The 12,380-nt window shown below is 30.6% G+C and overlaps 1 protein-coding gene across 7 annotated transcripts in view; it reads right to left on the reverse strand.

Moving 5' to 3' along the window:
• Window positions 1-1,518: 1,518 nt before the first annotated feature.
• Window positions 1,519-12,380, reverse strand: part of LOC148617160 (MORN repeat-containing protein 1-like) — a 47,700-nt gene continuing 36,838 nt past the window's right edge. For all 7 annotated transcript variants that reach the window (XM_088584544.1, XM_088584542.1, XM_088584537.1 and 4 more), the window contains 3 exons: window positions 11,166-11,222; window positions 9,705-9,834; window positions 1,519-5,145 (listed from right to left, as the gene is read on the reverse strand). In XM_088584544.1, the coding sequence (XP_088440670.1) occupies window positions 5,088-5,145; window positions 9,705-9,834; window positions 11,166-11,222 (245 nt within the window). In that variant the 3' untranslated portion in view covers window positions 1,519-5,087. The remainder of the gene's footprint in view (window positions 5,146-9,704; window positions 9,835-11,165; window positions 11,223-12,380) is intronic.

The following is a 12,380-nucleotide window of genomic DNA, read 5'->3' on the forward strand; positions in this document are numbered from 1 at the left end:
ATACAAGCACATCGCATTTGACCAAAATGTTGTGCTTAAACAATTGAAACATTAAAATAACAAGATTGGCTCCACAAAACTTGTGTCAAACTTAAATTTAGTTGCCAAAACATGTCGACATATAAAAAAATAATAAAGAACCATATGAAGACAGCGACGATTGAATCATTCAGCGCGTGTGGATAGAGACTATTATAGCTTAATTATTTTAGAAAAAAAATTTTGTTTACAAACGATAAGAGACTATAGAGAGTTTTACAAAATCCATTATGAATTAGCTTTTGAAACCTGTTACGTTCAACATTATTTTGATATTCTCACGAGAAAAAAAAAGATATCATATTTCTTAATTACAAACAAAATGATGTTACTTTCGTTTTTTTTTCCTTCAGATACAGTATTTTTTAAATAGTAGGCAATTTTTTTGCTGTATAATATTTTTAACGAGAAAGGAATTACTTTTTGCAACAGCGTAAATTGAAGGTGAAACAAGGTTAATCACAATGTCAAAAAAATTTCATGACCCAACGAACAAAGATAAAGAACAAAAAATGAGGAAGATATAACGGACAACATACTGAAATCAAACTAAAGACATAAATCTATAGGTACACGAGCCATCACATTTGTGAGGTTTTCCGATATCCAGTATCATGGTAATAGGAACGATGAAAAATAGGTGAGTTCTTCGTGATGTCATCACTTTTTGGTTGGTAAAAAAAACCATTGAGTGGCATGGGGCATCAACATTAATTCATCATAACTTTTTGCCACATACTGATCTGCAAATTAATGAATATGACATCACTAATGAGATTGACGAACTCTCCTTTCAGTTGATATGTTCATGAATGCTAGCGATCGAATAATTTTTAAGTACCAGTTCATATAAAATTCAGACACAGTCAAATGGTAGTGATTCATGACGTAAACAAAACCACCGATCAGACAATGGTTTTACAGTCTACATATGGTATATATTTACATACACATGTAACAATAATCATTTCTGTATTTAGATCTGCACTTTAGTGAAAATCATACATTCATCTCAGATTCTCCCACTAAAATCAACCAAATGAAACCAAGTCAAGAATGATCAATATTGCAAAGTGCCAATTTCATGTACAATCTATATACATTTTGTAATTCTTTTCTCTGTATTCTGAAAAAAAAACTATGACTGGTTATATGATCAGTAACTGTTTCTGAACAAGAAATAAAACTGATTTCCGTGGGTTTTTGACATGCATGAATCACCTTCTGTCTGATTTTTAGAAAGACTGGTACTTAAACACACACAATGCTAATGTTCAGGGGTTAGAGTTGGTTTTAACTTGGTTAAATGACAGTCATCTGACATGCATAAAACTTGAATAAGTCAGAGAAAATACTTAACTGTTTTGTGACTTCATCAAGTAAGTTAAACATATTCAAAGAACAAAGATCCAATAAAAAGGGAGATAACCCACAGAGACTGAACAAAAGTAATATAAAAAAACAATGAAATACTAATGATGACTTCTGACTATTTTTAATACTTCCAATCATCAATGTATAAGATAAAACTCATAATAAATAAAATTTTACAATATGAATATCATACTTTATAGAATAACAGACAAAATAAATAAACTATTTCAGGGAGCAACCACTTGATTTTTATGGGAGGAGGGGGTAGGATCAATTTTCTATCCTGTCTTTTTCTTTCGCGCAATATGCCGAAATTTCTTTAATATAAACAAAAAGTATTAGGCTAATAGTAGATCCTGCCTTTTTATTTTTTGCTCATGGCCTGTCCTGGTTTTTAATTTCTTGAGAATTTCAAACCTGTCCTCTTATTTCAAATTTGATCCTAGCTCCCCCCATAAAAATCAAATGGTAGTTCCCTTACCAATAAAAGAAAAGAAACATAATGACAAAACCATCTTTTTTAATAACAGTAAAACCTGTCTAAACTGAACCCTGTATTGGCTGAAAACTTTTTAAGGGTGTTCTCAGGTCTATTTAAGAATTACAAGGATTTTAAAAGGGTTCCAAAATAACATTTTAAGGTGTGTTTAATGAAATTATGACAAGAAAAGTGTGGGGTTGCTGGGTAAAAAATATCAATGCTTTGAAATGGATAAAACCAGAGGAGTTTGAAAATCTGACAAAAATAGCTGAATGTGACCAGCGAACATCCTTAAACCAGACACTAATTGAATCCCTTTGTGTATTTTAAACTTGAATAAACTAAATATTTCGCTAAATTGAACAAATTCTACAGTCGAGAAGTTTTCACTGTAAGCAAAATAGCACTAGCATAAAAAGGATTTCTATTCAAACCAATGATATAAATCAGATACTCTCTCATACAATATAGTTCAAGTTCAATATTTCATCAGCATTTATGTAAAAAATAATTTTAGGCACAAAGCTGCAAGGTATACTCAAACACCAAACTTCTAAATATACAACACAAAAAAAAATGCTTAAATAATTTTTATAAAAATTGGTCAATAAAATTGTGATTTCAATGAGAAAGTATAATGACTAAAAACTAATAAGGCATTGATGTGAAGCATAAGAAATATTTTAACATGGACAACAATCTTAAAGAGTAAGTTTTTGTAAGAATCAGGCAAAGTGGGAAAAATCAGAAACAAGCCTGTCAAAACCCCACAAATCTGACAATACAATTTTCAGTGCATTTCTTAATAAAGTTGTTATTACAATTTCAGTCAAGAATGCTTTCTCAATTTGAAAAGACCATATTTTGATCTTTGCATCACTGGATTTGCTCAGAAATATTTCAATAGAATGTTAAAAAAATCAGGTTTTGACAGAGTTATCTGCCATTGACATGTTCATTTTCAGTGCATTTCAGTGAAATTATAACTTAATTTACCAAAATAATACGGAAAGCCTTGTATTTTTTCCTTGATTCTGATGGTGCAAATGGACAAATTCAACTTTCAAAATGGTGGATTTTTTTCATACCATGTTTTACCCACTGCCTGATTCTTCCAGAGACTGACACTTAGGTTAATTTACATTACTAAGAAATTTAAGCAATGTTAATACATGTATTATTTATTTCAAAAACTTGTGTAATAAAAGTTGATGTGGATATTTCAATATAAAAAGTTTAAAAAGTATAAGTAATAATTGTGAGTACAGCAGTTTTTTATTTGCAAGGTGCAAATTTTGACCTTACTATAAGTGCTTGTACAGCCATAGACAAAGGGACAGGTCAGGTTTTCACAATTTATACCTACATGTGCCTTATATAGCATATTTTAGGATTGTTTACAACTTTGACACAAAGTGATATAACCAATTGAAGTGCAGTTTATGAATCATGAACCGTAAAGCTGTTTATGAACAAGCGTAAACAATCACAAAAATGTTTATGCTGGTATAATTCGGTCAAAAGTTAAAAAAAATTCTTAAAATTTAACTTCTAATCAATTCCAGTCCAAATTAAGATTTGGCCATCAATTGAAAAATATTAGTTTAGGATTACTTGAATCACTGTCTTTGGACTTTCAAATACTATGTCATATGTCAAAGTACCAAGTTAGTTTATACAAAATAACTTATGTTGCCCAGAGAACCAACCAATCAGAAGACTTATTACAAATAAAATATCATTATATGGGTATAAATTTTGAAAATCCTGTCCTGCCCTTGTGACTAGAGACAGTTGATCATGTGATCACATATGCCCCTACATTGTAAGCTTTTAGTTTGGAAAGGGACAACAGCTCCTCCATAATTTGCATAATATAAAAATATAATTTGAATTTAACTTGAACTATGTTTCATGGTCAACAACACTGTGTAAAAGTATGAGCAGTTTTAAATATCATTCTGTAACCAAGCATTTGATGGGCAAATGGGCAAATGGGCAAATAGGTGACTGCAGATCACTTTATACCTTGACTCCTGTAGCAGGGGTATAAAAACTCCAAAATTTAATGACCCCCCTTTCACTTTCTTCTCAAGGTAATAACTTAGCATTACATTTGAATTCGAATACATTTGTATCAAATGCTGTCAAAATGTAGCAGTTCACATGATATTATTTCTACAAATACACTGTAAGTAAAACCCTATGGATTTTCACATCACAAGAGTTCATCATAAAGTACAAGTAGATGTAATCTAAATAAGAATATTTAAGTCTTTGATAGACACCATCTTAAAATAATAGTAAAATAGAAAAGTGAGACAGGCTACCATAACACACATTAAAGACAATTTATGGACCAAAAGAAGCATTCCTGTTAACCTTCCCACAAAATAGAATCTCCCGCAAAACAATGTAAGATTTTTGGGAGGTTTATGGTTAATATTACTATATTTTCTGTGAAAAATACAATTAAGTGAACATAAAAAAAGCTTTTACATAGAAATCTCTCAAGAGACAGTGTAAATGGGGGAGAGAATCTCCCACATGAAGTATTCAAAAGGTTAACAGGTTAGAAAAGAAATTAAACTTAACTAATTTCAGCAGCTTAAAAAAATTTTAAACTAATGTTCAAAATAATTCTTGTATATTTATCTCCAATTAAGGTGAAAGGTCAAAATGGAATATATATGAGCAGTGGAGGATATAAGGAAAGAAATGGAAGCAAAGGATCCCCCTTTTTTGTTGGAAGTTTGTTAATTTTTTTTCAAAATTGGGTAAAGATGAGCTATTTATAGCCAGAACTCCAGTCGTATTAAACATTCTGGATTGTAACCTCCCTTCTAAAAGTTTCTGCATACATCCATTGCCAGTAAGGGAGAAGATACAGTAACATGTTCATAAGCATTCTAAATCAGTCATCTTCTCACAGATAAGTCAAAATTGGCAATAAGAGAGAAGATACATATACTGTTACATATTCATAAATTTGTAACCCTAATTATAGTAAAAGATAAATTAGCTGACTGATATTGCATTTATCAACCTACAACTATCTATAAATAGCAAGATGTAACGATTCATGTACTACATGTTTATATATATCAACCTAAACAGTCTACATTTATATGTATTAGGCAGTAAGTAGAAATGAAAGACTTTCAACCAATCAAGATCCTAGAATGCCTTCACATCATTCATCATCCTCGGTAACGTGCATAGAAGCTCGTATATGCTGTGATGTGTCCCATCTGAGAAAAAAAAAATATGGAAAGGTTATTCAATCATATGTCAATAATGATATACCGGTAGCCACTAATATTTACTTTAAAATGCCCAATATCTGCTTTATGCTAAGACATTTTTTATTTGAATTTATTGAGTAATTATTGAATGTATGTAAATAAGCTATAACATGTAGCTTATTCTTCTCTTCCATCAGTTATGGTGGTAATTCTTAAAATTAAAAATACAGCCAGTAAAATAGTTAATTTCAGGCAATACATTTGGTCATCACCTGATGAGCTTCCTTAGATATGACAGAGATTTAAACTTTCCATCAAATTAAGATTAAAATACCTATGAAATGATAGAAAGTTTGAATTTTCTGGTTAACTGTTTAGTTTATTACAAAAGGAGGTTCATCTGATCATAATCATTCAAGGAATGGCCAACTCTTTTCCCTGAAGTTAACTAAATTATTTGCTGTAAAACAAAGTAAACAAGATTTAGCTAAAGTTCATTGTCATTAGATGATTCTTATCTTTGAAAAAAAAATTATCAAACAGTTTGGAGGATGGAAAAAATGCTGTTGAAGTTCATTTTATCTACTAGCAGCAAAAAAGCAGAAGGTGGTTATAAATCATAAAGGTATGCCTACTTTTGCAAAAAAAAAGCATCTAGAGGAAAATTGGGGAAAATGGCATAAAATATATCAGCTAAATGTAAAATGTATGATATTTTAGCAAAGCATGTAAAATGTAAAAATACAATATCACACATGTAAGTTACCAAATGAGATATATACAATAAGGCCATGTAAACTTATTTCTACTGCACTAAAGCAAGCCATATGTTTCGTTCAAATAATTCATAACAGTGGAAATTACCAAAGAAAGAGAAAAGTTCCCTACTGTTTTTTACAAGTACTTGTTAAAAATCTGAATTCATTTGTAATTTCTGAATTACATGCATTTTTGTGATACTTATTCAATGAATTACCAATATATATAATCCAAAAATTGGTGCATTACACATTACATTGAATTACTTAAAAAATGTAATGCTACTTAAAACATTGTGGATGCATTATGGAAGATGCAAGATGTTCTGAATTGTCTTAAATCCCTAAAGGTAGTGTAGTGAAAAACCCTATAATAGTTCAGGATTACTCATCCTTACATATTTGAAACATGAAAGCCCATACCATGGAAATGCACATCGAAATATATGTAATCATGGTTTTAAGAATAGCTGCACTTATAATAAGCTATGTATACTGACCAACAAAAGAGAGACACACAGACAGACAAGTTAACCACATAGTAATACATCCCCATATTTGTGTAACTCTTAAATTATTTGTGTGTCCTAAGGAGAGGTACATTCACAGCAAATAACATAGTTAACTTCAGGTAATATAGTTAGTCTTCCCTTGATTGAATGACCATTACCTGATGAACTTTTAAGGTAGTTAACAGCACAATCAGTAAGGAGAATTAACTTCCTCTCTAAATAAGATTAAAATATCCATGAAATGATAGAAAATTTAAATCTCCTTGTCAACTGCCTAGTTGACTACATATGGTACCTAAGATATTTCATCAGGTAATGATCATTTAATTAATGGATGACGAAATATATTTGCTAAAGTTAACTAGACTATCTGATGTAATAAATTAAGCACTATCATATTTCACTAGTACATGTACTCAATAATAAATGCAACGTGCAGTTTTCTATGTACTAGTAGCCACACCTAACATGTGGTTACATTTCAAATCATTTGTTTGCTATGACACTTCACAATTACACTTTTTTCCAATTATCAACTATGATCTCAACTAAAGAGAACAAACTCTTTTTAAAATAAAAAGAAGATTTTTGATTGCTGCATATAGCTTATCTGGAGAGCTATTGCTTCATGATGGCGATGAATTTTTACGTAGTCATAAAATGGACTTTGATTTATGCTAAAGCTGATATATTTATTTTTTGAAAACCTTTATACCAAAACTTTTCTTCAGCTGATATGGAGAACAAGAAATATTGTGTCTTCACAATGAGTTACTTCCTTTTCAGAGATACTATTTAATAATTGGAAAAATAGTCAAAACTACTGTCTTTGCCATAATGTGATGAAAAACTTCTATTTAGCCACACAACTAGTCTTATCATTTTTATATATTTCTACGCAATGCAGTGCTAATACCCAGCATCAATTAAAATTATATTATCTTGTAACTGTATCTATATTGTGTGTTTGTATCTACCAAATTACCTGGAACTGGCTTTACTTAGTTCTAAATAGAACAAGGTTTGTTATTTCTTACAATAAAGTATAAAATTCATTACTTTTAAAAAGAGCAACAAACATTTTTTTTCAAAAGACAATATGGGCAATGGAATGTGTATTCAATACAGCCTCACATAAGAATCATGCAAATAAGGAAAAGGTTGAAAATCCACGTTCTAACTTCTGAAAGTCTTACAGACCATCCTAATTATGATATAAAAACCAATATGAGTTGTTACTGACCTAGGTTGGGAAAGCGATGAAATTTGTCAACAGTTTTAAGAAGTGTTTCCTATATTTTTTTTTACTACAGTTTACTATACATGGAATAACATTGTAATTATTGCCTTTTTTTTCTCAAATTTTTAAAAAGACTGCTTTACTTAGGACCGCTCTTAAAATGACAAAAGGGACATATTGGATGCATTTATTATAAAAGAAGTTGCTAAAATAGACTTAATATCACTCCATGCATGTATTTTAGGTCAACCAGTACTAAAAAATGACTACCAATGTGTATAAACAAATTTACATAATTCAGAATTGTTTGAACATTAAACAGCATTAATCACACTTCTTGTGAAAAAAGGGATTTAAAAAAAATACAGCCAATCAAATGGTTAATTTCAGTTTTCTCTTGATTGATTGACCTTCACCTGACTGTTTGTCTTAGGTAGTTAACTTGAATTTAAACATTCTTTCAGACATAGTTTTTATATTCTCATGGAATGATAGAAAATTTAAATCTCCTTCTTAATTGTTCAGTTAACTACTTAAGTAAGATGATTCAATCAAGGGAAGACAAACTCTATTTACTGAAGTTAACTACCATACTCACTGTCACAGTAGACACATTTTTGCTTTAACTATTAACTACAATATCTTTACTATGACAAATATTCATACTTCACACTCAACACAAAATAACAACATTAATGATATGCCTATAATTCTGTACAAAGGGAGATAAGTGAAAAAAAAAAGATAAACTTAAAGGGAGATAACTAAATAAATGACCAGTAACTAAAAAGGATTTTAATACATAACAAAATGCAATGGGAATTGCTTATTGGGAAACAACATAAAGTTTGGTGAGCTATCACCTTACCATCAAATACTTAACTACAAAATGTTAACATCTTAGTTACAGACACCATATAGATTGATAGACACTTTTGTTTATGTACATATTTGTACACACAACAAGTTCAGGATGGTACCTAAATAATTTCACATTGAATCCTTCCCAAATAATGCAAAAAAATCAGATATCATTTCATACAGTTATCCCACATTATTTTTTTTCAAAAACTGAATTACAATTGTGAATTATTGTTCTTTACAGTTTTAGAAATGTTGACATATTTCGTGGTGAACAAAAACAAACAAGATCATTATTAGGAATGCAGCTTCCTTACTATGTAAAACTATAGACTATGTGATCTGGACCTCAAACAATACCTTGTGGTATATATATACTATGTATATACCCCCCACTGGCCCCAAAAATAACAAAAAAACAACAGAATCTTGCATGAATTCTGTTCGCCTTCTTCTTGTGTACTGGGTTAATGATTTATCAATTAGGTTATTAATTAAAATTCAATTTAGTTTAATTTTTTCTCCATAAAACTTTATCTAAAATAAATGAAATCATACAAAAGACCTACTAAACAGTTTATCAGTACTACATGTATACAAACCTATTCATTGCTAAATAAATAATAAACATATGATGTTTACAATTACCTGAAACAGACATGAACATGAAGCCACATACCAAATTTGAAATTAATCCATCCATAGGAAGTAACAGACAAGGTGAATCAAATACACCACCCATTCATTGAGTGGAGGTGATATAATTTAGTAAATTAAGCAAATGCGTATACCAATACAAAATACAGTAAAACATGCGTAAAAAACAAACTTTGTTTGCAAAGTATAATAAATCTTAGATTATTTTTTCTTAAGTTTATACAAAAATTTGTAAAAATCAAAGTACAGTTTTTTTTTTACAAGCTAACAGGGGTTCAACTTTACTTTCAAGAGTGAAAGGTTCTGGACATTTTTGCATCCTACATGAAAGGTCCTCTCTAAGAAAGTGAAAGGTTCTCAATAAGAGTTAACATAAATATAGTAGGTCCAGGACCTGGGTAAATTATATTTCAAAGGTCCTGCATCAGAAATTGATGTTCCTGGACCTCAGACTAGTACTAATTTGGACCCCTGCAAGCAACTTCAGGATGGTTTACAAAGGTTCCAAATATTACTAATATTACCCAAAATACATACTTTTTTCCTTCCTTCTCTTTTCGTTTCTTTGCTTCTGGTCGTTTTAGTTTGAGTAATAAGAAATCTGGCTCTAATGTTCTCTGAAGGAATGGCGGTGATGTTACATCATGTACCATTAATACATATTCTCCTGCAAAAAATAATTTTCCAAAACTGAAAACTTGTTTCAAATTGAAGAAAAGTACCGGTATTAGGTAGAACATACGATAACTTGTCTAAATTTACAATTTAATGTAAATTCTCAAAATCGATGTTTGAAACTGCATGTAAAAGCATAATTGTAGACCTACTGCAAAAGTCCATAAATCCGTAGATACCAATTTTCGTCGCCTAAGGAAAATACATAAATTCATGGATTCTTGAATTTAAGGTTTTCAGTTTACACATCTATGGAAATCTCCTTTTTGCTGGGAACCAAATTTCGTGGTTTGTCCAACCCACTAAAACCATGAAAAATGGTTCCCTACAAACAATAGTATTTTCACAGTATATAAATAGCTAGATATGTGTTTCAATGAATCATGAAACATCATCTGTAAAACTGTTTATAAAATCAGAGAAACATATTTTAATGATATGCACAAATAATGTCTGTATATATAGCACCTGGTATGGTTCATACATTTTGAAGTAAAGGCTGCATCTATAACTGGACAAAAAATGGAACAGGGTTTTAATTCTTATCAATGTCATATAGATTTTCAAACACCAAGTATTTTGGGTTTGGCTTCCACTAAATTGCTTTTTCAAAACTTTGAAACATGAAGAAACAGACCCAGAATAAAGCATAAATCTGTCACAACCAGTCATCACCGGGAGTCTCTTTTTAACATTCTGTGGAACCTGGTCTGACCATTTCCATTGGAGACGCCTGTGTCTAGTCGACTTTCTGTTTTTTTTTCCCTTGACATTGACATTAACTATACTGAGTTTCCTTTATGACTATTGTGTTGAGTTTGTCAGTTTGATAATTTTGTTATTACCCTTCATTTATGTAAATGTCAATCAATATTTAACCTGAGTAATTCAAAAATATGTCGATCAATATTTAACCAGAGTAATTCAAAACACAAGTTTTATTGTACTACTGTAGAACATGTTGGCAGGGTACTAATTTTGGCATATTTTACCAGTCTTTCTAAAACCACCAAAATGAATGCCGAAAAATTTTTCTCTGGGTTTAAATATTAAGTTTTTCACTAAGCATCAGCCAAAATTAGAAATGCTTAAATTTTGCATATACTTTTTTACCAAAAAAAAATGCAAAATTTCACATCCGTCAAAATAACCGGCTATTCCGTATGTCTTTGCTGTGTCTAAAGTGGGATCATTAACCATACATAACTCTTTGGTTAACAGTGGATGTAAATCTTGCCTATGTCAAACATGTGAGTATCAGGCAAAATGCTAAAACATTTTTGAGAAAATTTTAAATGAAATGGATATTGTTATTTCACAAACCTGTTTTTGCATATTTTTCTTCTAGTGCTTTTTCCTTTGCTTTAATTCTTTTTTCCACTAAAAAATAAATTAACAATAGCTAGATTAAATCATAGGAAACAGAAATTTGATCCTGAAAAATCATGGTTTCAGATTCTCTATGAGTACCAGCCAGTTCCATTTAGTGAATCCATTTCAATAAAACAAGCAATAGTATTCATTTTAGAGATATGTTAAATATACTTACAACACTTTTAGTTAATGAGTCTGCATATGATTATCAAAGATTATCAAAGGATCATCTTTTTTAAAAATTAAATACCAAATAAGACAAAAAAAAACTTATTTCAGTTATTTGAAATTACCTTATATAAAAAAAATTAGTACAATGTGATTAACAAATAAAAGTACAAAAATGAATTACACAGTTCAGAATGGTAGAAGTCCTACACTACTGCATCTTCAAATTTGAAAACATACAACAATACACATGCTATAGATTTGTTTATTTAAAAGTGCAACTCAAAATGTAAAGAAGTAGATCTTATAAGAATTATCAATCAGCTATTAATGGCTTATGATACACTGTCTAGTGGGAATATCAGTAAATACAATTTAACATCATAGAAATTTAGCCACTACAAATCAACAGTGACCTATAAATAGAAATTATGTGCCTAATACACATACAAATTAATCAGTCTGAGTTACAACAGTGACAGATTCAGTTTAACTTAAACCCATCACTTTCTACCTTCCTCACATGAAGGCTAACTCCAGGGGCGGATCCAGGATATTAGATTAAAGGGGGGGGGGGGCAGTTAAAAAATTTTTGAGGTTATATTTTTGAAATATTCTTCTAGAGTGGGTGCAATGTGAATATCTTTTGTGGTAAAATTAGCGAGAAATTAAAGTTTCAACCTAAAACTGCCTAAATCTACCCCTGACAACCCATGGTTTGCAAATTTTAGGGTGGGGGGGGGGGGGCATGCCCACCACACCCCCACCTGGATCTGCCCCTGAACTCACCCACTAAACAACTCTTGGATGACAAATGGGTAACTTGCCTACCTACCCACTTTGATTAGAAGTTAAAACAATTATGGGAGCAACCATTTGATTTCCAAGGGAGGCAGGGACTTAGGATCAAATCTTGTGTCTTGATTTTTTTTTTCAGTATAATATCTGACCTGACTATTTATTTTTTACTCTGGCCTCTCCTGGATTTACCCAGTT

The sequence above is a fragment of the Perna viridis genome, chromosome 5 (genome assembly GCF_037379345.1).
Source record: "Perna viridis isolate PV_CMFRI_1.1 ecotype Kerala chromosome 5, ASM3737934v1, whole genome shotgun sequence".
Taxonomy (NCBI): Eukaryota; Metazoa; Mollusca; class Bivalvia; order Mytilida; family Mytilidae; genus Perna; species Perna viridis.